Source organism: Dromaius novaehollandiae, chromosome 13 (assembly GCF_036370855.1).
Source record: "Dromaius novaehollandiae isolate bDroNov1 chromosome 13, bDroNov1.hap1, whole genome shotgun sequence".
Taxonomy (NCBI): Eukaryota; Metazoa; Chordata; class Aves; order Casuariiformes; family Dromaiidae; genus Dromaius; species Dromaius novaehollandiae.
Window position 1 is genome coordinate 1,925,286 of NC_088110.1, and position 26,435 is coordinate 1,951,720.

General features: G+C 52.2%; 2 protein-coding genes across 7 annotated transcripts in view; both read right to left on the reverse strand.

Annotated features, from left to right (window-relative positions):
* CPNE2 (copine 2) overlaps positions 1-19,732 on the reverse strand; it is a 93,857-nt gene extending 74,125 nt beyond the window's left edge. For 2 of the 3 annotated variants that reach the window (XM_064519353.1, XM_064519350.1), the window contains exon 1: positions 19,633-19,732. The gene's annotated coding sequence lies outside the window, so the exon portion shown is untranslated. Of the gene's footprint in view, positions 1-17,823; positions 18,535-19,632 lie in introns of those variants that run through there. The other variant, XM_026104089.2, reaches the window with a different exon arrangement.
* Positions 19,733-22,734: 3,002 nt separating this feature from the next.
* NLRC5 (NLR family CARD domain containing 5) overlaps positions 22,735-26,435 on the reverse strand; it is a 56,989-nt gene continuing 53,288 nt past the window's right edge. For all 4 annotated transcript variants that reach the window (XM_064519356.1, XM_064519355.1, XM_064519354.1 and 1 more), the window contains 2 exons: positions 26,109-26,192; positions 22,735-25,005 (listed from right to left, as the gene is read on the reverse strand). In XM_064519356.1, coding sequence (XP_064375426.1) covers positions 24,924-25,005; positions 26,109-26,192 — 166 coding nt within the window. In that variant the 3' untranslated portion in view covers positions 22,735-24,923. The remainder of the gene's footprint in view (positions 25,006-26,108; positions 26,193-26,435) is intronic.

A 26,435-nucleotide genomic window follows, 5' to 3' on the forward strand; every position in this document is an offset into this window, starting at 1 on the left:
CAGTCAAATATTCTCTGAACATATAATCACAGCTGCCAGGTTTGTGCTTATCAAACTGCCACATGGTTTCCTAGGGAAATACAAGCCCAGCTCAGGGCTACTCAGCTTCCAAGAGCAGACACAGCAGAGCGTGTTCAACCAGAAGCAGAGTGCGTTCGACCCAAGTCAACTGTGCACCTGCGCCTGGCCCCCTGGCCCTCTCTTCCCACCTTGAAGTCACGCCCCAGAAATACGCAGAGGCATTTGGGTGATCAGGCAGGACTGCCAGACATGGCCTACACTGATACGAGGCCTCAGCGGTAAGGACAAAGCTTCAGTTCCCCTACGGACCTGCCTGACGTCAGCCACAGCAGCCTAAAGGCGAGTAATAAGAACGGGGCAAGGGTGGAGAGACGCGTTCCCCAGATACCTCCTGAGCTCCAACAACCAACGGTTCAAGGATTTCCTGAGCTGGATCTATCTTTATACTTAATAGCCCTCAGGTAGTTTTTCTTCCGTGACTTTATCACCTGTAAACCATCATGTTCACGATGTTCTGCAGCAAGGAGCTTCACCGCACGCGAGCGTGCCTGCTATTCTGCTGACTTCTCCCGTGGGACACGTGCAGAAGGACCCACCAGAGGCAGTCGGATTGTTTTTCCTCTGTTATTTTAAAGGGGAGGAGGGGAAGGAGGCACCTGCCTTTCAAACAAACTGCTACCACAGGTTTTCTTCCATCCCCTGGAAGAGAAGTACAGCAAGAAGCACGTTGCTCTGGCCACACTACAGCACTGTTTTAAGCATTAACGGGAAGAAAAGAAAAAAAATAAGATCACACCAGGTCAGAGTTTTGCATTACTAAAAGAAACAGATGTGCAATTTTCAGGGAAACAGAACAATAACTTCTTTTCAGCCGGAGAACGAAATGTGCTCTAGACAGCGGACTCACCCTTGGTCACCGCCTCCAAGCGCCTCGGTTGCCTTAAGGAGTTAAAATTTGGGGGCACAACACAGCAGCTGTTACCGAGGGGCAGACCACGAGGTCTGCGGGGCTCGGCAGCGGCGGGGCTGGGCGCTGCCAGATCACGCAGTGGCACAAACACGATGCGGGTGAGGCACAAAAATCCCATGCGCAGCCCCGCCGGCCTGATCACACAACACGTGCGACGGCCTTCAAGGCTGCTCGGAGCCGCCTGCACCCGCCCGGCTGCTACCTGAGCTGGCACAAAGCCTCCTGGCATGCTTTTTGCATAAATCACGCTTTTTGAATAAATCACTGGCACGGCGCGGCAATGCCACCAAACTGGTCGGCAGCACGTGGCCCTGGCATTTGTAACCTTGGGTTAGGAGCCTGAACCAGGGTTTACCGTACCACTGAAGCGCAGCCCGACAGGCAGGCTTTGCAGGGCTGATGGCTTGTGTAAAAAGCTCCCCGGCACGTACGGACACAGCACGGCACCTCACGTTCGCCCTCGGTGCCGACATCTCTTCCAGAGCCAGGATCACGGGCATTCAAGCTGGTGGCACAGGTCGGCTTAATCCAAATTACAGCACGGACACACAAGTCCCAGCCCTGCTCCTCCCAAGCTGTTTGGGCCCACCTTAGAGCTACTTGAATATTTGCAAGAGCTTTTGCACCACACTTTCAAGTTGGTGAAAGACCCCCTTTTATTTATTTATTTATTTATTTTTAATAAAGGATTTTAACCCAGCATGAAGCCGCCCCCTGCTTCCTACTCACACTCAGCCTGTTCCAGCTTCCTCTCCATTTTCTGAAGAAACATAAACAGCGCGTGATTGGGAAAAACGATCCAAAAAGTTTCACTGCGTTTTAAACAAAACATTTGGGGGGGCTGCTTTTAAGATTAACACCACCACCAGACCTCAGTGATAGGTTTTTCCCCCTAAAGAAATCAGCACACTTCTTTTCACTGAAAATGCAAGGCGTATTTGAAGCAGCCCCCAAAGCAGCGATACCCACCACCGTACTGAATTATGGAAAGTCCTTTTCTGTCCGCCTCGAAAAACCTTCTCCCCTCTGTGAAAAGCTATCAGGGATTTTCGTAACGCTTAACAATTTAGCCGTGACTCAGTTTACCCGCTCAGGGTGCTCTGCTACAGTCTTAGCAAAGTGAAGCAGCAAATTCCTTTCCTGGAGGAGGAAAATCAGAGAGATCGCAATCACGCAGGTAAATGTGGGTTTATACAAAGGATGTCTCCCAGCTTACTGACGGACGGAGTTACCCCAGGGACCCGGCAGGCGAGCAGCAGCGCCCGCGGGAGGGAGAAGAACGCGTGAACGCGGCTGGTCAGAAGACTGAAACAACGGAGCAAAGCGTTAGGACGCAGAAACTGGTTGCCCACAGCAGCAGCAAAGATGCAACGCAGCGCGCACAGAGCCGGAGAGGCAAGTAAAAGCCGGGATGTGCTGTGATGGATGCCCGACACGGCTCCCCCGCCTTCGAAACCTGCCTCAACCGCTTTGCTCCCTCCTGTAAACAAACACAGTCATCTCCCGAATTATTTTGCAAAGCAAAAATGTTTGCCGTTCAGTCTCGCCTAGGCAACACGGTGCATTCACCAGCCTGCACCTGGTTTTAATAACAGCCTCGCTACCTTTTGAATGCACGTGCAATTAGTCATATATCCAGCCCCGATCCACGCAGCCCTGCCAGTCCCGCCGAGAGCAAGCCTCCTCCTGCAAAAACCTCTACTGCAGGCAAAGGAGGCTGGAGGAAGCAGAAAGGGGATGTTTTCACATGGAAACACAGCGCGGATCTGCAGCCTGCCCTCCGAAACACCAGGCTGGGAGGGCTCCTGGCCTCCTGGGGCCGGTGTGGGTATGAACCTGAACTCAAGGTTTGCAGAACGCAAGCCTGAACCGGGAAGGGAGCATTCAGGACCCCCTTTGCTCAGCTCTGGCAGCAAATGTAATAGGTGTTTCTCCCCCAGAAAACACTGCTCCAGGAAGCTCACTGCAATGATTTACCTTTGGTACCTTCTACGATCAGAAGACCTTCAATGCATTTCTCTCCTGTGAAGTAGGAAAGAGCAATTCTCCCCCTTCATGGGGAAGCTGAACAACTGCCCCAGGTATCCCCATATGGGTGGAAGGGCTGGGACTGAACTCAGGTCTCCCAGATCCCAGCAGGTTCAGGGTAGACCTGGCATAGAGGGGACGTACACACTGGATTTGGCCAACACTCCCTTTACACCCATCCCGGCACAAAACACTACGTGCGATGTCTGTGGTTGCCACGATGGCACACTGCGAGCAAGTCCCACAGCACTTGCTAACGGAAGGAGCCCAGAGGCAGAACAACTGCACTGAGATATTTTGGGGCCCCTGAAAACACATCCCTATGCTTTTCCCTTCCTTTCCAGCTCTCTACTCACCCTGCATCCTATCCATTGCAGACCGTACCCCTTTCCCTGTGCTGGGGGCTGCCTGCCCCCTCCACAGTGCCACCCCACAGCTCCCTGCTGAGCACTTACCTCAAACGCAGCAGATTTGGGCACGCTGGACTCGGAGCACACGCTTGGCTCTTCGTTTGCCAACAGCTGCGGCGGATCCACGCAAAAGGGCCCAGACCCGACAGCGGGAAAGACTCACACTCCCTGCCCCAGACCAGCACCACTGGAAACGCAAACCTCAGCCCAGCCTCTCAGGGAAGTGTCAGGGGTCTCAGGGGCCTCAAGACAAAATTAATACGCAGTTTCCCAGATGAACCCTTCCTGATGGAAACTGTCTAACGCTGCTTCAACAGGTAATCACGGATGGGAGGTTTCATTGCACTGGTGCTGTGAGATCCCGTCGTGGGCAAGCAGTGACAACGACTGCTAACTGGTGGCCTGGGCAACCTCAGGGCTGACTGGCTCGCTGCCGGACCGTGGTGTGACCTTGGGCAAGTCGCTGGAGGCGCCTGACCCTTCATTCCCCTCCCATCCTTTGCCTGCCCTTGCCTACTGCAGTGGTGGTCTCTCATCTTACGCAGATACTTGATGTGGAGGGCTGACCACATCAGAAACTCCCACCTGGCCTCAACCCTACTGGAGCAGCTTCTTAAAGAGATGATGCTTAGGCAGTCACGGTTTAACCATTTCCAGCCCTTCTTCTCCAAAACTGCTCCCTCTGGTAACTTCTGAACAGCCTTTCCAGGCAGATTTTAGCAATCCCATCAAGGGAAAGCTCCAGCACAAACTCAACTCTTCAACAAAGGGTGTCCCGTCACTCAGGACTCAACTGCAAATGGTTGTCACATAGCCCAAATCCCCCAAAAGCTGTCTGCTAAAGAGGCTGCGTCCTCACCAAAAACAGCTGGCCAAAAAGCCAGAGGCTGCACCAGGGTAGCAGGCAAATAAACTTCTCCCAGGTGGAAGATGATCGGCAGAGCCATGTCCAGGTGGTCACAAGTCCTCCACGCTGTAAATCGCCAGCGGTTCAAGTGCCTGGAAGTCACGGAGCGCAGGCACCTGCTGACGTAGCTCCAGGGGCTGCAGCAGGCTTCCAGCAGCATCAGAACTGGCCCCCAGAGTGGGTTAATTTAAGCCCATCTAGAAAGCTTCTGTCCATGTTTTATCATGTTTGTAGCAAATATACGCTAAAAAGAGGGATTTCCCCAGTTCTGACCCCTTTACTGCACGAGCATCCCTCTTTCATTCAGTGACACTTTTGGCACAAGCCGTACCACTCAGTGTCTGCTAAACGAGTGAGATCAGACCCATGGTCTGAGCCAGCGGGAAATACTGTGGCAAAACAAGCCAGATCTTTAAGCTCAACCCATTCCCGCATTTTGAATAACATTAGGAAAAGCTGCAGGTATCTGTATGTTAGACAAACAGCAGTGACAACACTTTCTTGGAAATGCCTCAAGGCATTTATTTCATTTCTTAATTACACCTAGTTCTGCCCTTTCCAGCTGCATCAGAGACGTTCACGGCTACAACCTCCCAGCACCCTGGGAGAGGCAAACAAGCATCTCCGTTGTCCTGCAGCTCGCAAGGGCAACAGAGATGGGGGAAAAGCCCAAAGCTCTAAGAAGAAACGGTGGCAGAATTGGAAAATGAGCCAGAGTCCCAGACAAGCCCACTGAATACAAGCCCACCCTTAGAGCACTCCCTGTTTTCAGGCGCTTTCAGGGAAAGATGTACTCTTCGGGCTAAAGTGTTCCATCATTCACTGTTCTCAATGAGAGCTTTGCTTTCGTACAGTAAAATGCCATTTGGTGATATCTAAATGAATTTATCACGGGGGAGGGAGTGGAAGGCGTCTTTAATGGTTTGGGAAACGGTTCAAACACCTTTTTTGTGGTAGCTCTAAAACAATTTGCATTTGAATGGCTGGCCTTGGCAGGTACAGCATATGCAATGAAGCTTGGGCTGTGCCAGCCACAGGCAGGAGAGGATTCAGGAATGAAAGCAGGGTCTAAGGGGGCAGCTGAATAATGCAAGGCTTAACCCAGCATTTAACCCAGCGACCCAAAAGCTCTTTCTAAAAGCATGTTATGGAAACCAAATGCGTACGGTGGCTGCTACCCAGACCCACAGCTCAGCACGTGACCCCAGCTCTCCTCGAGCTGGCAGCACAAGCCGGTGCTCCTGGGTCCCCGGGAGGGCCAAGCCGCGCTTCTTAGCAAGCTCAGGATGGGCCGAGCGAGCGACGCAGTCCCTGGCGGCCCGATCCCGTCCTATCACCTGCTCCCAGGCAGCCCCATCCTCCCGCGTACGCATCCTGGAGGGTATCACTCAGCAACCAGTATTAGGCCTGCCCCGCGCTCCTGATGCTTAGGTGTGCATCAAAGAGCAGCTCCCACGCGTTGCCCAACCATGGGAAGACCTTCCCGAATCACAGCCGGTCCGGTGGGGTGTACCAGTGCCAGGAGACACGGAAAGGACACCTCTCACGCACACGGCAGAGCGAGCACCACCAACGAGCAGCAGGCTAGAAAAGATACAATCTCTGGGGAAACAGATGCTGCAACGGGGGCAGCCCAGGCCGCAGGAAGGCACTGGGAGCCTCGGGCAGTGCCCACCTCGCACTTACTGGAACAAGCAACACCGCAGCTCCCTAAGAGAGGGGCGCAGGGGCGTCTGCGCCCCCCGAGCAGAGCGCCTGGCCAGCCCTCACGTCCCAGCGGAGGGCGGGAGGCTGGACGGGGGCCGCCCACCAGGACCCAAGTTAACACACTGGAGCTAAGAGGAGGCTCAAAGATGGTAACGGGTACTCCCGCAGGCACATGCACACGCTCCAGAGTGCGGGAAGCAAGAGGCAGCACCGACAAATTAAATAATCTGAAGAGGCAACAGCTGAGTGAGCTCATGCAAGCGAGAAAACAGAGCAAATAAATAAATAAATTAGGAAGAGCTGCAAGGCTCATAATTTCCCAGGAGCCAAATCCAGGGCAGGCAGGAGACTGCGAGCAAGGCAGCAGGGTGGTGTAGACACCGGGATGAGGTGCTCGAGTGGAGGAAACTGTTTGATCATCCAGACCCTCAGAGATGAAGACGACCATCAAGTCCACCTTGCTATATCTGGTGGTCTCGTAATGAGCCAGGCCCTGCAGGGCTGACTGAAACGCAAATCACAAAACGTGCTCAGTGACAGCCTGGCCAAGAGAAAGACACGTGCTTCCCTTCCCTGGCCAGACCAGAGAATGAGATGAGGGAGACGGGGTTTAATTCCAAACCAGCCTTGCAGCAGCAAGTCAAAGTAATCACAAAATGCCACTCCAAAATGGAAAGTGGAAAATGTCTCGGCTCTATTTGCACACAAAACCTTTTGTTTAAGCCAAAGTGTTCACAGGGACCCCACGCAAGCTTACAAAGACTGTTTTAAATCAGCCCGAAGCTACAGTTTCATTAAGTTCCCACCTCTCTAAACATTACTCAGTCAGGGCCCCTTCTGCCATGCGAGCGGTGCAGAGAAGCGGGCCAGACAGTAACGCTGGCCTTGCTCGTCCATGCAAGCTCAGATGGGGAATAAATCATGTGATGACAAACACAGCCACTCGTGAGAGGTTCGTCAATGGCATCCATGGCCAAGATAGAAACCTTTATGACTCAGAGAGAACTCTTCCAAAATGTAGAGCACTCACAAACTAATTCAAGCTACAGATTTTCTTACACTCATGAAGTGAGCCAACTCTACCGTTTCCAGCTTTACATCTTACATGGTGCGGGTATCATACTTCAACAGTGTGTTAAGAAGTGGAAGGCTTTCAACAATGCGATAAAATGCTGTTTTCTCCTTGGACTCTGCTGTGTTTTAACGCCCAGGATGGACTGGGTTGGGGTGGTGAAGGAGAAAAGAGAAGTGAGGGATGCAAGACTTGCAGCAGAACTTGACAGGAAAGCAATGAATGGGAAGGGAGCAAAAGCACAATGCAGAATTCATCTAAAAAAGGAGGCAAAAAGGCCAAGCTTCCTCTACAGTCAATGGAGAGAGATCTGCATCTCAAGAGGGCACCTTGTACTTTGCTAGGAGGGTCTCAGGCAAACAGGCGGTATTGCCCCCTCCACCAGTTTCCAGGAACCTAGGGCAATTAGCCTGACCCTTAGGTGGCTGGAGTTAGGCCAGATTAATTCATTGCCCAGTATCCGACACTTGGACAAAGCACTCAGGACTAACCAAGGTTGCACCCAGAGCCAGCATTAATTCCAGTACTTCCTAATTTCAAGAGTTAGAGCTGGGAACATCCAGTTCTGCCTGCAGGAGAAGTTACATGCGTGGAAATAGGGACTGTACAGAAAGAAACATGGACCACCCTTATTGTCTCATACTCACTTCAGGGCTGGTGAGACAACAGCATGGCTTTTCAAGGGGCAAGACTGTCATTCCCACAGGACATACAGGGATACTAGGATCACCAGCAGACCACAAAGGAACAGTTTAACCCAGCAGAAGATCCACCTCCAGACAGCAACAGGAGGGATAACGGGGAATGATCCACTAATCAACATCCAAGCTTTGATAACCAGAAGCTTGGGTTATAACTTTAAGAAGAGACCTGAAGAAAGACGCACTTCCCATGCAGAAGGAGGGTTACCCTTTCTAAGGAATCACGAGCCAGAACGAAACCAAGTCATCGCCATCACTGTGCTTTCACTTCATGCCAGCTCAAACTTTAAAGGCTCTGCTTAAGCCCTGTTAGCAACAATCTCCTGAAACGCTCAGCAAGCAAAAGCACTCCTGTAACCCCCGAGCGGTGTTTTGCTCAGGCTGAGTCACTCGAGCAGCTCACACACTCTCTGCTGGGACCTAGCCACAGTGATTTTTATCATTCCCTTTGCAGCCTTGGGATGCGCATCTCCAGCTCGCAGATTTGAGAGTCCCATCAAGTCTTCCACCTCCTGCTCCCCAGGCCTCACCCAACCCCATGAACAACCTGCTACAGGGGCAAAGATTACTGCTTCCTAGCCTCAGACAACTGACAGGCGACATGAAACCCACTGCAGCCATAAACCCTCCTCTAGATCTTCCAGTGGGGGACAGCCAGGAGAAGCCCAGGACATGCAGAGACTGCTTTCCTATCACAGGAAAACACAGGCCATTAAAAGAAGCACTCGATTTGGCTTTGATCCACCCTGGGCTGCTGGTCACTCAGAATTCAAGCCCCTTCCCGAGCTCAGAGAAGTCGCTGTCTCAGTGGAGCCCCTCGGTAAGGCCAGCTCTGCCTGATGCTCAGGTGAGGGGGGATCTTCTCAAAACCACCCCGGGCAGCCAGCTGGCTCACAAGGGCTCAGTGAGGTTGCCACCCTTTCAGGCTACGTTGTGCGAGGAAAGGAGCCACAACTCAACCTGTCGCACCCATGGGTGCTGCTCCCTGGACTGCCTGAGAATGCCCATTGGCAACCAGCTCCGTGGGGAGGACAGGTCAGAGCTCTGGGGAGGAGGAGGAGGGTGGCTCCCAAGCTGCTCAGGACAGACACCAAGGTCCCTGGGGCGCTGAGGGTGCAGCTGCAGGGAACTTACCGCGGTTTCACTTACGCTGGCACTGCAACTCCCAGAGGAGCAGCGTGAATCACTGCGGTTCAGACACGTCTTATCTCCTTCCATTTTGCTATCTGGTTTCTCTCCTCGCATCGGCTTACAGAGCGCAAAGGACTCCCTGGCTGGGCACTGAGCCGAGAGGCGCTACGACACGCTGCTGAGCCCGAGGCAGGGGCCGGCGGTGCACTCAGGCTTGCGTCGCCCAGATTTGTTGGCTTGTGGCAGACTCCCAGGGCAGATCCAGGGTTGGGCAGCCCTGAGCATCCTACCAAGGCTGCCCTGGAGCTGCCGAGGATGCACGGGCACGTGCCAGGTGGAAACTGGTGAGGAAATATCCCAAGCTGAGTGTCTCCCACATGCCAGCTCCAGTTCCGATTTTCTTCCTCGAGGGAACCCAAGAGCCAGGCGCAAGGAAGGACCAGCTACAACAAAACAGTCCTCGATAGACCCTGTGACCTCCTCGCAGCCTATTCCTGCATTTCACAACCCCTCCCATTAGAAACCCTCCCTCACTGCAGCTCAAGCCACTCTTTGCCCTACCCACCAAGGATGGGGAAGCTCATCTATTCCTTCCCGGTTGGCAACAGACTTTCACGCACCCGGAGACTGCTGCCCCGCTTCCTCACAGCCTGCTTGTCTTTCCCACAGCCACAGAACGGGAATGTCCCCCTTCCGCTTGCCCGTCTCCTGGGACATTCAGCGAGGGGTGCAGGGACCCCATCCAACCTGCACCAAGGCAGCCGGCTTCCCCGGTGCCCCGTGGAGTCGGGGCGCTAACAAGTACAATAATAGCGCAAGATATTGCACTCTAATAACAGTGTAATAGCAGGTGGAGCACACAAGACCCTTGAGGGAAAGGGGATTAGGAAATGCTATTATTTAATGTTGGCTGTGCTGGCTGAGCTCCTCTGATACCTGCGAGTGCTGCTTAGCAGTGATACTTAGCGCTTACAAGAGGCCTTGCAGGCTCCAAGTGCTGTGCAAGCACTGATAAAGTAAACTCCACTTCGTCCCCTTTGCTCCCCCGGGACAGCCAAGCCTTTTTCTCATCACACAGGGAACCTGATGGAGGGAGCCAAACCATGTCCTAAGGGGTGGGAAATCCAGACCCCAGCAGGGCTTTCTGCAGACAGCAAGGAGCCGGATGGGAGGAGATGGAGAGATGTCACCGTCCGCTGGCCAAGCAGGATCTGAACTCAGGAACACCAGGTTTGGGAGGGGAAAGCTCTACCCACTCCATCCCACTTCTGCAGAGGCAAACCACCACTGCTACCTTTGGGGAAGCAGCCTCAACCACGGACACACATCCATCTGCGGCAGCCACAGCACGTGAGGAAGTGACCATCCCCATTCGCTGTCTTCTACAGACTTCCCACATCACCTTGGGCAAAGCATCTCATTTCTCTGCCTGTTTCCCATCTCCCCTACCTTCCCCCGGAGGGTCTAACGAAAGCCTGTGAGCTGCCTGGGCTGGCACAGGTAGGACACACCTGAAGCCCAGGGCAGTGACATGGTTGAACCCCTCAGGAGACAAGCACCGGCTCGCAGTGGTGTCCGCTCCACGCCAGCTCTCCTGCTGTGCAGCAGGACATCTCTGCCACCACGCCCCCCAGCCAGGAGTGTCACCTCCCTGTTGGGATTTTAGACCATACCAGAGGGCCATCAACAACTGGAGGCAGGAAAGATGCTTTGAAGAAAGGCAACGATTTGGGCAGAGAGGAGCAACGTTCCCCTCGCCAGGACCCGCGAGCACTGGCAAACAGTTTCTGCCTCCCCACATTATCAGTAAAGCACAGGCCTATGCAGCATCATACATTGCTTGTCTTGTGTTTTTTTTTTTTTTTTTTAATCTAAAAAGCAATGCAAAAGCACCTTCCCCTGCCCAGTTAGGAGGCAAGGCAGCCTCTGCAAACATACATCAAAACACGAACCCAACATCTCCACCTGCCTCCTGCCACCACCGTACATGGCGACGTGGCTGCTGGACTCCAGGACAAGGGTGCCAGCGAAGTAAGTGCCTCGTGAAGAAGGACCAGATTTCAACCCAAAGGGCGCTGGCGGCTTTCTTCGTTGCTTTTCATATTTATCTAGTCCTGATTCAAATTCTGCTCCTGGCTGCATCTGGACGGCCTACCATCTCTAATCTTATCTGCCCAAACTTGCCATTTGCCCCCCACACACACACACACGGACCAGAGCAGGACTCTGGCTGCTTCCCCCGTCCAAGTGGAAACCGAGCAGCCAGCCTGCGGCTAAGGAGAGCTGCCGTTGCCCCAGGACGAGGGGGTCAGGGCACGCAAGCGCCCTTACGGCAGTCCTGTACCAGCTCCAAGCTCCCTCCCGGTGGCCAGGCCATTCCTGCAAGCCGGGTGTAGCCACACGGCCACTGGCCTGATCCTGCCAGGCTGAAGCCTCTCCTGGAGCACGCAACAGGGCTGGGCTGGGCTGCCGGGCACAGTGCTCACCCCGCCAGGGCTACCTCGCCGCGGCCGGCAAGACGAGAGCCCAGAGGCCTCCACGCTGCTGGATCTCCCAGCTGCTTCCAGCGCTCAGTCTGGAGGAAACCTGAAATGCGTTTACACAGAAGTGCAGCTCTCCTCGTACCGTTAGTCCTGCCTGCCTCCTCCACCCGCGCAGCAGGACACAGAGCACAGGACCCGCATCCTCGCAGAGGCTCTTGCATCCTTAGAGACCCGGTGTTCAAGCGTGGAAACTGGAGTTTTAAGCGAGCCAGGGATGCGCAGGTAGAACAAAGCATCTTTAAATGTCTTCTGGAGTCGAGACAGCCTTCGATGCCAGCTAGCTGGCACCGACACAGCGCCCTCGAGCAGAGTTTGCCCTGGTACTTCGGTAATAAAGAGCAACCAGACTTGTTCTCCAACGCACGCTGGATGAAGCCTTAAAATGTCCTGGTCACCCAGGCTGAGCACGGCAAATCGCTTACCAGAAAGAAGTCGCCAGCCCTAAAGAGCACAAGAGCCGAGCGCTAGGAGAGGGCAGGTCACCAGCCAGGCACGGCCGCCGGGCTCCCAGCGGCAAGGATGCTCCCGTAATTCCCACCTGGCGGAAAGCAACGGGCCGCAACTCAGCAAACGAAAGCAAAACTAGCTCTTCCGCAGCCCGCGGAGATGTGCAGAGGAGGTGGCAAGATTTTTTTTTAAAAAAAAAAAAGTCGCAAGTTGCTGCAGAGACTAAGCACATTTCAGAAGAGCGCTTAGGAAACCAGAAACTGAAAAAAGAGAAAAAAAAAAAACCCTATTTCCTCTAAACCTGAGAAAAAAAGAGGCTGATTCTGAGGACCGTGCAGGTGACAACCAAGACGCAGCTGGGTAACCAGGCTGAGCACCCAGCCCCGAGGGTGTCTCTCGCGCCCATCATTCGCCCCAAGCCCCGTTAACTGGTCGCTCGCAAAGCAGCGTTGTGGTTTCCAGGGCGGTAGCAGCACTGGGCTCGCTGCTCCGAAACCGAGAAAGGGCAAGCGAGAGAGAGGGCAAGAGCAGAGCGCAAGGGTGTCCTCCTTTAAAGACATGCAGTGATGGCTGAGCCACGCAGCGCTGACCTGATTCAAGTTTCCCCTGCCAAGCGCACATTTGGGTTAGATAGGCTAAGTAGACTGCACATTTTCGCTTGAATGCAGGCTTCCTCCGGGGCCCAATTTAGGGAAATCTGTGATGTAGGGCAGAAAACCTCACGATGTCACTCTGAATCCTGGAGATCACATCAATTCCTCTACACACCTCGTCCCTACAAAGCAGACCCAAGGTCCACGTGCCAGCTTCCCACCAGCTGTGGCGATACACTGCTTACCGCTCAGGCGGCCCCTTCCCTCACTACCTGCAAGGAGAAAATGATCTTACGCATTCCCCGCGGGTGAGCGTGAGACGGGATCCTGCAACGCCAGCTCCTCGCTGGGTGACAGGCAGCTCCCGGCACGGGCAGCACCTGCAGGAAGCTCTGTCTAAAGAGAGGCACAGGCAAAACATCGAAATTTCACCTCCTCGTGGCAGAGAGATTCATCTCGGACACATGCACTGGTAAACTCAGGACTATGTATAGCTCCTGTTGAAAATTTTAGCTTCTAGCCATTGCATTAAGACTTTCCCATCACATTACTACAGCAGCCGTAAAATAGCTGGGCTTACTCTCAAGATGGGGGAAATATGTCTGCTTCAAATACCAGTAAAAACAAACATTATTTTCAAGTTTGGGGAAAGAGGGCAGACTTAATTAAACCTAGACCCCTATGAGATTTAAAAGAATAGCGCAGCAGCATGAGGAAGCAGAGCTGTAACGAAAATCAAGCCACCGGCAGTGCATCCGGCAGCCGAGTTTGCTAAAAAACCCCACACATTTAGGGCTTTTACTCTGCTGAAGCTCCCTAGGAAGGTGTAGAGAAAACCTCTTTCATTCCAATCGCTCCTTTGGTTTTGTTTCTCTCGAAGTCAAGCAGGAGAGAGGGATAAAAGACCTCATTCTCTCAGCTCTTGGACAAACGAAGCAAGAGGTAGTCATCCTCCCAGCCGCCTGCAATCAGTTCAGTCCATTAGCACTAATGCGATGCTTCTCTCCCTGAGCCAGCCTGAATTAGGTGTAAAATGTTTGAGGGTAAAACCATTTTTTTCTTTCCCTGCCCGGTATACTTAACGAAGGCTTATTTAACTTATTAAAATCGTAAATGCTGGCTTTCTGAATTTTAATTGAATTCCTATTTCCAGCCAAAAGCAGCTTACCATATATCGCCAGTGAGAGAAAGGAAATCACCACTTAGGTAATGAGAAATGGTTTTAACCGTTTTCTAACACAACTCCATGCCAAAATCACAACTGGGCCATTCAGAAAGGCCCGGCCGGCAGCCCCCAGGGTGAATCAGCCTGCAGGTCCCTCCATCCCGGGTCCCCAGAGAAGACAAGGAACAGCAATTCAAGCAGCAAGGACAGTCCCAACAGCCAGAGATGTCCCCCCGGCACGCTGTGCTGCTGCTGCCAAGCAGGGAGACGATATATCTGCTATGGGGGAAGAGCGGGAGGGGTGTCCATCCTTCCACACAGCTGCCCCGCCCCAAATTGCATCCCTTTGCAAAAGTGGCAGCCATCATCTTACTCCATCCTGATCCCCTCGTATGGCAGTAGCCCAACCCCAAGGCAGGGACCAGCAGCCTCTTTGTAAGGGGGGACAACACAGAAGGCTTCGGGGACAACCCAAATGTCCCATCTAATCCACGCAGCCGTAAGCGGTCCGGATGACAGCGAGTGCGTATTCCTCCGGACAAGAGCAAAGCTACCAAACTAAGTAGAGCACCTTTTCCACTGGAAACAAATGTATGAATATTTCCCCCACAAAATTCATGACACCACCAAAAAAAGCACAGGGTTTGTGTCCATGGCCAACCAGTATTTGCCGGGTACTTCTCCTGCTTCTGCAGTGAGCTAGAGCTGCAGGCTGGCCCCAGGGGATTCAGCAGGTTTGCCTTGTTCTCACTTACCTACAGGTGGAGCAACAAGATCTTCACACTCCAGCTCCACGGGCAAAACCAGCAACAGAAAGACCGGAGCAAGTGACTATTTGCATCGCTCGGCATGTCCCCAGCTGACTCCATGGGGTGACACATTTTGGCCAACCTGTTTCATCAGACCGACAAGGTCCTCTTATCCCTGTGCTTCCCAGTCCATATCCAGCTGCCATCTCTTCCTGATAGCTGTATCATAAACCAGTTGGGACAAGGATTGGCTGCTTGCTTAACAGCCAGGACTTCAAAGCCCTTCCCCTAATTACAAAAATAAAAATTAACAGGTAGTTTTGTGCAATGCTTATTTGCAGTGGGGTGCAGACACCAAGCCACAGCAACACTGGGGAAAGAAAACCCTCTGTGTGCAGCAGAGGTAGTTCAGCGTACAGGAAAATACGGCATTTTGTCTGCAACAGCCCTCTCCCATGTCAATTTGCTGATGTCTGATAGAGGAGGTTTTTAGTCTTTCCCTCCATGGAGGGACTCCCATCACCTCTCACCCGTCCATCCACCAACTTACAAAACCTCAGCATCTTTTAGGCCCCATCCTGCATCAAACCGGGCAGAAACTGGTCAGAACAAGAAGGATGCAAATACTCAGCACCACTGCATCCACCTGGTTTTGCTGGGGAGCAAGGTTCAATACAGACACCCCGCCTTAAGTCTTTATTTTGGAAGCTGCCCCTTCATGTCCCTAAGGGCTGCAGCTCACCTTTACACCACACACAGGTAAAGCTCCCACTAACATCCAGTGCAGCTTTACTCTCATCAGTAAGACCCAATCTTTTCCTAAACATATTTTTTTATCTTCCAGCTTTGCAGCAGAGAGATACTGCCAGGCTGGCACTTGACGCACTAAGCTTCATCCTGATACGGATTTCTATGACAGAGATACAAAACCCTGAATGCAGTGATTTATAATGAGAATTAAGTCTGATAAATTATTAACTCCTTTCCAACAGCTTTAAAGACTGCTAGAGGGAATGTAAAACTTGATTTAAGCAGTTGCACAGTTCTGGACTAGCTGTTTAACAGCAAAACTTGTGTTCCCAGCTCCTGTGAATTTTAAAATAAAGCCTCATGATGTCTGATGTTTCTTCGTAAATCCTCAGCTTCTGGAATCACAAGATCATGGAAAATCCAGAACCAAGAGGGATGGTGACCGTTTTAGATGCGAGCTTTTTCCTGCTGGCTGCGGGAAAGAGAGACAATCTGACAGTTCCCAAACCCAAAGCCTCAGAAAAAACAGCAGGCAAATAAGAAGTGCAGCCATTACTGCTGAACACTATGGTTTGTTTTTCTGATGCTCTACCAGTGTTTCTGTGACTATAAAATGAGGGCTCCTACCTCACCTGAGTCCTTGGGAATTACTTATTTCCTTGCTCCTGCAATCAAAACAAACCACCTCTCTGGCCAGAGCAAAGTGAGCGGCCAGGAAACCGAACCAAAATGGTAAAAAAGGATGATTCGGTTCCCTCAACAAACGTTTTACAGAGGTTTAAAAGACAAACGGTAGGGTTTCGGGGCGGAGAGAAGTGCTCAATTCTCTTTTTCACACTGTTTTGTGGTTTTGGAGCCTGCCAGGAACACAGTTTCAAACGCTTGTCTACTCCCCTGTGCCAGAAAGTTACCTTTTCTTCTCCTTCCCCCCAGCCTGCTTTTGAATGAAATCCAAGGCTCTCACATAACGAGCTCCTTATGAGAGCTGGCAACACTGAACTGGGACAGGAGACTGCAAGTGTTGCTCTTCCATCAATTAACCTGGCAGTGCATTTGCAGCACTCCAGCAGCTCCGGGAGAACAAGCCCTGACTTACGGGCGCGCAAGCGATTCTGCTCAGCTCTCCCCTGGGGCCAATACTCCGGGCAGAGATTTCCACTGAAGTCAGTGGGAAATTCTTTCCACCGAGTTTAACAGGAGCAAGGGACGGAGTTATTAGTCCCAGACTCCTAACAAGCCCCACCGCGACTCCCAAAAGTGCTACCAGGCAAACAAAGCCAGTGCAATTCCAGTATACAACTGGGCAGACGGGTAAATGGCGGGGTTACCAAGAACTGCTCCAGCATGACACAGCCCCACTATTTTGGGGTGCAAGCCAGGTCCCTGGGAGACAAGGCTGCCAAGGAGCACTGCCACTGAAGCATGGGAGATCTTTGCCCTGTAGGGATGCAGCATCTTCACTCAGCTGCTGAGCTAGAGCTGCCGAATCCTAAGAGGATTTTTCCTCAGCAGAAACCACGGCGCGCAGGGTCTGCATCCCTCTCCTTCAGCACCGACTGGTAAAGCATCAGGGTCCCGTAAATCCCTGCCAGCAATGCTTTTACAAGCCGTACAACCTTGCCAGCAATTGGCACAGGGTCCCTCGCTGTCCAACAGGTCAAACCCCAACAGTAAGTACATCCCCCAGGGCTACACGTGCTGATGCAGCTATGATTTTATTTCTCTTTAAATCATTCAGCCAAACTCAGAAAGGCAGTGGAGAGGGAGAAGCGTTACAGCTCGATTCTCTCAAATACCTGTAGTCTTATTACCCCGTCCAGGCACCCAGAGCTGCATTTAGCAGCCCCTGCTAAATGGATGTAGACCAAGACTATGCCACTCCTGACCTGACTGCGCTGGTCCTGGGAACAGCGTGACGCACACTGCCAGCGCCTACGGAGGTGGTCTGCCAGCAAATGCCACCTCCGGGGGCGGGGGGTAAGGGGGACCCGAGCCCTCAGAAGAGCAGATCCAGGATTTCTCATCTACCCAATACAAGTGCGAGGGGCTGCCTATACTGCAGCTAGTTGCACCTTGGAGGGTGCCCGAAAGCCTCACCTTACGCTTCCCCTCCACGTTATTTCAGCTGGGATGTCCCAGAAGCAACTACAGAGAGCCCAGCAGGCAAACAAAACCAGCCGTCAAAAGATCTGGTGTCCCAGGCTATCACATAGCTGTACCCAAAGCAAATGCATCATTTCCCCAAGGTTACACCAGGAAAACATTCTCCACCTCTTCATTGCTTCAAACAAGCTCCTTTCCACACGCCCTGAGCTTTCGGTCCCAGTCTCCCGCCCATCACCCTGCTCCCGGCCCCTTTGATGGGGCTCAATTTGATGTCATTTCTGGCCTGCAATAATACATTTTCTGACCCCTGAAAAGCACAGTGATGTCATACACTGGCAAGAGAGCTCAAACACTGGCCCTGCTATTAAGAAATTTGTGACTTGATCTTTTCTCTCCACTGGTAAGTCTCCCCTGGCTCCCAGTGGTCTGGGGGATGCCTTGTGTGTGCATCTACGAGCACCCACATGCACAAGCGGCTGCTAGCAGCCAAAGAAGATCATTTAATAGCAGCAAAAGCAGGTACCTGGTCTGGCAGGAGGAGACCGAGGCAGGAGAAATGGGAGCGATATTCAGATCTGAGCCCTCCAGAGCTCTGTTCGCACCAGCCTGATTCCGATCCCAGCTTCTTCAACAAGGTTCAGGTGCATCTCCAGGAGGCTTCAAATTCGGGGCTCGCATTCATGGGGATTTTCCCAATTCCTTCCCCGACAGGCAGCTCAGGTTCTCGAAGAGGTAGGATCCAGCCCTTTGGAGACGTTTCTGCCACTGCTGCCCCAAAGCTTCTACTCTTGACTTACTCTGCACCCTCCTACTTCCTGTTCCACCTCTTGCGCAGGGAACAGCTAGGCAGGGTTTGTTTGCCCACAAAGTCCTACAGCACACGGCCTCGCTGGCTTTCACCAGGCTTCTCACCTAAGTTAGGGTTACTCACATGAAGACTTATCGTATCAGGTCCTCAGTCTGGCGGAGCTGATGGGAAAACACTTCCCCGCCTGTCATCCTCCGAACACTTCAGGCTGCTCTGCTTGTCGGTATCTCAGAGAACAAGGCGTCTTGCTGGGAACGGAGCTCTTACTAACGCCCCGACAGCCTTCTTCAGAGAGGGGCAGGCCATCCACCCAGGAGAGCGAGCCCTCTACATGCCCCCTCGAGCTTTACGCGACCGCGGCGTTGCACAAAGGCTATCGCGAGCTGCTACGGCAGCCAAACGCAAAGCAGCAGCACGCTGCCAGCAGCTCCCGGAGAAGCGCTTTGGCGCTCCCCAGCCTTCGGCTCACCGGTTCCCCCCCGCGACTGGCACCGAAGCTGGAGGAGAGCACGGGGCGCTCGCGACAGCGCTGCGCTACCAGGAAAAAGCTATCGAACATCCCAAACCTCCCAGAGCGTGGCCGTCAGCCGCCAGCGCCCGTCTCGGGGATCGCCCTTCCAGCGGGATTGCTTCATTAAGAGCGGGAGCTTCCGCAGACGCAGGCAACAGGTCTGCAGCCTCGTATGGCGAGCGGGATACGGAAGGGAACTTCTACACCGGAGCAGCAACGTGCCCGAAGGGAGGAAGCCGGGGACGGGGAGGAGAGCCGGGAGGAATTGGGATGGCTAATTCCAGGGGAGGGAAGGCAGAGGGGAAACCGCACCATCTCCAACGCCTGTGGCATAGGGGAAAGGGAAAAGCCCAGAAAAAGAGCAAGAGGCACCAACCGCAGTCAGGGATATTCAGGGAGATACTGGGGGAATAAAGAGAAGAGAAAACCTTTCCCGTGGTGGGGGTGCTGGGGCTGGAAGGGATTGCCGGCGAGGGCTGAAGGACCAGCGAGCGGACATCCCAGGGACGACCCCGCGGCCCTGTCCCCGCAGGTCCCCCGCACGGCGAGGCCACCGCCGGCGCTTTCGGAGCACAGCCCGCTGACAGGGGCCACCCGCCGCCGTGCCCGCTGTCCCCGGGGCCACCACGATACGTGCCACCCCGGAAGAAGTGTCACCTCGTGTCCCGGCGGGGGGACGGGGGTCCTGCCAGGCTGGCCCAACCACTGGGGTCCCGCTGTGGGCCACCTCAGGCAGGGGCAGGAGCCCCTGGCTCCTGCTGGCCCTGTCCCTTGTCCCCTGCACCTCAGCCCAGCATCCCCTTTGCCTTGTCCCCTGTCCCTTGCCTGTCCCAAGTCTCCCGTCCCCTGTCCCTCGTCCCCTGTCCCAAGTCTCCCGTCCCCTGTCCCTCGTCCCCTGTCCCTTGCGTGTCCCAGGTCTCCCGTCCCATGTCCCCCGTCCCAGGTCTCCCGTCCCCTGTCCCCTCCGTGCCCCCCCCCCCCGGCGGCGGGGGCTCCTCCCCGCCGGTACTCACCGCCGGGCCGGGCCGCGCCGGGCCGGGCCAAGCAGCTCGCCGCGGGCTCAGCGCCTCACCATGGCCGCTGCCCGCCGCCTCCCCGCGCCGCCCGGGGGGCGCGGCCGGGGCCGGTCGGGCGGGGAGAGCCGGCGGCGGGACGCCCCGCCCCCCCTCCCAGCGCCCGCGGCCCCCGCCCGGCCCCGCCCCGCCCCGGTGCCCCGCGGGACGGGGCCGCCCCCCCGGGCGCCCCTGTGGGGAGAGGCCGCGGCGGCGACCGGCCGCGGGGGGGGTGCGAACCGCAGGGTCCGGGGGGGGGGGGGGGGGGCGAAAATTGTGTTTTGTCTGCACCAAAATGAACCAAAAAAAGAGCTTTTTAGGGAGAGGATGGAGGGAATTAAGCGAGAGAACCCGCGTGCGTGGTGTCCCGGGGTGTTCCCTCTCGCTCTCCACCCAGAGTCCCCCTTGGGGCTCAGCTACCTGCTGACTGCGCGTTTCCGTTGAACGCACACCTTTCAGCGAAAAGCCTCCGCTTCGCGGCGGGACCATTTTCCGACGCAAAAAAAGGAGCCTTTCGAAAATTTCCCAATTTCCTGCGTTTTTGTATCATTACCGTGTTCTCGCCCGTTTTCCTCCCAGCCTCTCGCAGGCACGGCTCTGCCCCGCGAGCTCGGGAAAACCCTGCGCAAACGCCAGTGGAAGGGCCGGCAGGCCGCGTCCCTCGTCACCCGCCCCGCCGTGACGAAACCGCGGCTTTTCGGAAACGCCGCCTCACTTTTTCGTCAAAAACCGGCAATTTGGTGCTGCCCTGACCCCGGCGGGTACCTCAGCCTGGGTTTTGAGCCGATTTACGCCTCAGCCCCTGGGTTTTCGGGTGCCCAGGGAGGACCCTTCTCCTCCACAGGGCAGGCGACCTGCTGCCCCATATTACGCCTGTGATTCACTCCGCTCGGCCCAGGGAGCTGTCGGCCTTCTAGGCCGATACCACCGGTGTTTAGATCCAATGCACCGTTATCGTCCTGAGCTGAAGCCTGGCTTACGCGTCATCAGACTTGATGGATATTTGTACGGATTTTTTTTGATATATAGAGACAGTAATAAGACAGAAAGCCTCCCTTGGAGGCTTCAAATTACATGATTCGTCCTTTTTTGCACAGGAACATTTACTGCGGGCTTTGCTAGGGCTTTTAAAGGCTCGCTGGCAAAATAAATAAATAATCCTACACCCCCCCGTCACCTCCTTTCCCCTCTCCTGGAGCTACAGCAGTTACAGCCAGCAGATCTTTAAGGCACCGAGTCGCTTTTTGCTCCTAGTCGTGTCCCTGCCGCCCACGGCCCGTCTCCGGTGCTCAGCCACCCCCCGGGCAGGGCCTGGAGGCGCCAGGGCCACCGGGACGTGGCACAGGCGGCCCCGGAGAATGGACTCACGAGTTAGTAACGCTTGGGCTCAGCATGGGCAACGTGGCTTTTGGGGGAGCATCCGGCTGAAAGCTGAGCCCCAGCACCGTTTTTCAGGAGCAAAGCCACCTTTTTGTGCATTCAGCGCATGCCTGAACTGCGCGAGAAGTGAGGCTTGTGTCAGACCCGCCACGTTGCTTCAGCGCAGTTACCTCAAAACACCTCTTTGGAGGGAGACAGAGAGAAAGCAAGCCAGTATTTCACTAATGTCAATGTGCTTATTTTTCCCTGAAATAAGTTTTTCTGTTGTTTTCTCTCCTGCCCAACACCATTCCTCAAAGTCACAGCAGAGGTTCAGAGCTGGTGTTATCAGAGGGGAAACAGCAACTGAGGTTTCGGGCTCTATGAAATTGCATTCACTGCGTGCAAAAGCTTGCTCAGCCCATCTTCATATATTGCATAGCACAAAGCCTGGGCTCCTCGCTGCCCTCCAGCAGCGTGTTTACTTGCAGCAGTGCATTTATTTCTAAAGATCTCATCTCAGGGGGTAAAAACCCCTCTGCGTATGAAACCAGTATTGACTAGCCCATTCCTTGTCTTCCTGAGACTGCAGGGAGCCAGAAACAACAGGGATGTGTGGAGCGTCCTGATACATTTCCATTTTTTGGACCATGATACATCTGAAACCAAATCGTAACAGCTCTAAAATAGACCACGATAATTATCTAGTCAGCAATCGCTTTAGTACACGGCCATCTCACGCAATCCCAGATGGCCTCCCATGTCTTCCTGCATACCCTGAGATTAATTTAAAACCTCACAGTTGGACAAAACCTCCAGCTTCCCCTTGAGAAGTTTTCAGATGCAACTGCAAGCTGCGAATATGGAAATCAGCACACTGAGAATGGGAAGCATGGCAAGGCCAGCCTAAAAGTACCTGGCATTCAATATAAAAAACAAACTAGGGACCAATTACATCATTCTGTTTCATATGTAACTCAATCCAAATCTCAATATTTTTAATGAAATGTGCACTAAGTGTCAGAGCAACGCAGTATTTATGGGCCTAAAGCAGCAATTAAACCCAGTTAGCAGCAGAGAACACACGACCTTTGAGTGCAGGCACTCTGGGGGAAAACCCAGGCACTCAGAAGATAGCACAGAGCCCTATTTTAGCCAGTCCACATCGCTGGGCTGTAGACAACTGCTTTCCATTTTTGGGTTTTTGCTGACACCTGGTGTTCTGGAAAAGATGCCGTCTGATTATGTCCTGCAAGTGCCTTTGCTTTGGTTATGATGACCACTCTTCTCAGGTCAGAGAGATGTGTGTTTGGGAGCTAATCTTGAATTCTGAAAAGAACCTGAGAAATCCAAGCGTGCCCTTAGATTTCAGAGGCACTCCTTATTGTCTGAAGTCAACAGAAACGCTGCATGAACAGCTTTAGCATGCCTTGTTATGTTCTCACAAGCCTCGCTGTATTTGATGTATGGTTCCTAACATCAGGAGCCAGGGGAATTGTAGGGGAGGGAATCTCAGGTTTCATTTATTTTTAAACAGCACATTTCATTGCAAGGGAAAATAATCCGGTATTGTGATCCAAACCCAACAGACCTTTGTTAGAATGGTTGCTCTACCCAAGGCAGCCATTTAGGGTTAAGCATCCAAGACCCACAAACCGTAAGTGACTGGAAACAGAAAACGAAAAAGAATCCATGATCAAGCACTCAAAGTGACATTCTTATTTATTCAGTTAGAGCACATTTTTTCCCATCAAAAAAAGGCAGGAAAAACAATATACAGGATGGCATGTTTCAAACCAGTGAAAGAGGAAAATAAATTAGCATGGCACCCGAACAACTTAAAATACAAGAGTGCTTGTCATCAATACAAGCAATACGATACAACGGAGCTAGGCAGACATCTGTTTGACAGTGGCCATGTCTATTTTTCCCCATGGTACACAGACCTGCGATAACAGCCAAAAGACTCTTGCTGTGGTCGCTTTTGAAGATGTCAAAATGGCCATTACAAAGTACATTATGAAGTACGATCCCAGTACTTTTCTCCTCCATACAGAGTAAAACACAGCCTCTATTATCTACGACAGATAGTACTTAGTCCTACTAGAATGATGTCAAAAATGCAGGAAAAAAAATGACTTTTCAACTCACAGCCTGGAAGCTCTGTCCACCCTCTTACATTTCCAAAGAAGAACTCCCAAATATCTTGGGAGACCAGGGGCAGAGACTAGCCTGCTAACAAGCACTCTCTCCTGGAAAGCTGTGAAGAGCTAACAGCACTGAGACACCTTTTCGAATGTGATCACACTACCTTTCATGCCACTCTGTTCCTTTGATGGGCACTAGAAAGATTTGCATCTGCAAATGAGTTCTGAAAATACAGAATAGCAGCCACATTTAGTAAAGCTTATACTTAAACTCGAGTGTTCAAATCTCAGGTACTTGAATTATGGCCTAATAGGGAATTTCACCTTTTTTTGTGTGTTGTTGTTTTTAAATCCTTCTCAGAGTACAGTCTTGTCTGCAAAACACATCCTACCTCTGTGCAACGATGTCAGTATCTCACAGAATGTAATGTTATTCTTAAATAAGGACAGTGGCTCCTCCAGAAATAACAGGCACCAGCTGTCCATCTCCTCTGCTCAAAGGTTTGCCTGATCAGCACTTCTGTTTCATTCCAAAAACCTGCCCTGCCCAAATTAGACCAACACTTTCTCCCCAGGCGAATGCTGCTGTAAACAAATTGCCATAAATAAACCCACCACAAGGATTAAATATTTCTAGCACAAACAATATAACAACATAACATACAATATAACAACTTAATAAATAAGGTGAATGACATGGCCTCACTCCCGCAACACAAGCTGTTGTTCCGCGCATGCAAGGGGCAGTCATGGTCTGTCTCTGCTGCACAGCAAACTCAGTGCTTGGGATCTTCCCTCTCCAGTTCCCACATGCCCAACATGCACTGCCCAGAGATATGCAGGCTTTGGGATTCAGGGAGTTGCAGAGCCCTGTGTAGTCAGAACAGCAGCATTTTGAGGTAACCTGCCACTCGCTTCACCTCAAAGAGATCAGTGCAACTGAGCATTCAAAAAACCCAAAGTTCTAGAAAAGCACATATGATAATAATAATAATCCCCTCACACTGAATAGCCAGTTTTGTTACAAATTATTTTACAACCTCAGTACTTTTTTGTTACAAATTATTTTACAACCTCAGTACTTTTAAGTTTTCCCACTGAAATCTATGATGCTGGCCTTTCCACATCATCACAGTACAATTACTGGTCATTGCCAGACAATGATTTGAAATTTCAGAAGTCTTGAAGTTTTCACTAGGAAACTGAGGCAATTCAGTAGGAAAAGGAGCTTGCTATCATGCAAACAAATATATATATTACTGTTATATATATTACAAGTTTTTTTCTAAAAATCATAGAGGTATTTCACACAGTTGTACACAATTTTCAAACAGCCTGTTTGAGTGCATTTCTAATAGTGTCAAATTTTACATCCTCTCCTGGAAGATGTTCATTTTTTTACTGGAACATCCTGCAGGTGTTGATCCCCCTGGTTTTCGGAAACCCTGAGCAGATGCATCTCATCCTCTTGGAAAGAGTTTGAAAGTTGGTATGCCGAGAACACTGCCTGCTCAGCAGCAATTCCTTACAATACTTTTTGCTCTTCTGTACCGTAAAAGCTCACGATAAACAGAACACGTGTAAATGTTCACATTTGGTTAAGCACAGTGAAGGAAGACCTCATGCTTACAGTTTTTATTTGTACAGATCTTGGCTTCCTGGATTCTTCAGAATCCCTTTTAGTGCAATTTTTGAGGGTAATGGAAGACAGAGAGCAGTTCCTAGTCACTCAAGGGCTTTTCTTTACTAATAGAAGGAGAAACACAGTCTTGAGTCTTGGCTTGTCAAATTCTCAGCAAGGCCCTTCGGCACCGGATTGTTCCACAGCCTACAGTGAGAGGAAAGACATTATTGTAGGAGGTGGTGTGGTGAAGAAAGAACATGGCTTGGTGAAGACAGCAACTGACTGGATGAGGTAGCTTTGGGTTTTTGTCAAAGCAGGCCCCACGGTGAGAAAGGCATGGCCGTATCTCAGTGGCAGAGCAGCAACCCAGCAGCTGGCCCGAGTAATCTAGCTGGGGAGAGAGATTAAGGCTTTGAAAGTCCTCAGGCTGCTGGGATCTCAGAAAGGAGAGAAGAGCTGAGCCACATAAGCAACCTGGATTACCTGAGCTACCCTTCTTCATCTACATGACTTCTTGGAGTCTACCCCAAAGCTGCCCATATTCGGCCTTTAGCTTGCAAAGGGGAGTGCCCCAAGGAGTCAGTGGGACTATATGCTGTCCTTTACCCAGCGGACCTCAGCAAACACACAGTGGCCCCAAGCTCCAGCCGGGACTAGAAACATTCCTCAGTGGTTGCTCTGAGGCTGTTCTCATTGTCGGTGAAGTCAGAGCCTGTTATGGGCCAAAGAGACCGCTCAGAAAGGACTGGACAGTTGGCTTTTGGGACTCATATTACTAAAAAGTTATCAAAGGTGCTCTTAGAATAGTGACTTTTCAAATGAGTGAAGGATGAGTAGGTCTGTCTTGCAAGAGAGAAGGTTTATACTGGAGTTTGATACACAGGGTTTGGCGAAAAACTAGGAGTGTCCAAGTATCTGCAAGATATGGATCCCATCAGAGAGGGTGGGATGGGGCAGGAAAATGTGGGAAGTGGAACCAGCGGTAATGGGAAAAAGAAAACTTAAAGGGAAAATGCAACAAATTTCCTGACAGGGAGACATTACACAAGCAGCCTTCATTTTTTGTCTCATTTAAAGCCAGTAAGTCTTTTCAGTCCCTTTTTCCCATGACTTTCTGAAGTGGTGGAGCTGCTCTAGAAAACCCTCAGCTTAGTTGGCTTGCGTTTGGGTCCAGTGCAGTATCCTAACTCCACACTGCTAACCCAGGGCAATGGGCCAGCAGGGCCATGTCCATCTCAGGACTGGTCACCCTGATGTCCTCTAGCTGAGCCAATATCCAGCTGCAAAGCTCCGTGACACCTGCTCACCTTATGAATTGAATTTCTGGGCACTTGGCAAGTTCCTCTGCTAGCTTTGTGGCCCCACAGGCTCCAATGAGATTTTTCTCCAGACTGTTTTAAAAGACAAAGAGAGAGCTTTAAAAAACAAAACAAAATCAGGAATGGAAAACAGTGAGATTATCACTGGCTCCTTCTCCTATCCCAAAAGAGTTACACTTTTGCACAAGCACAGCAATGCTCCACAACTCACATCAGCCTCATCTTTATCACCATGGCCCTGTTCATACAAGAAGTGTGCGCTGCTCCCCGTGACCTCCTTCCAGCATAGGACCTGTAAGCAGATCTCCTGCCCTC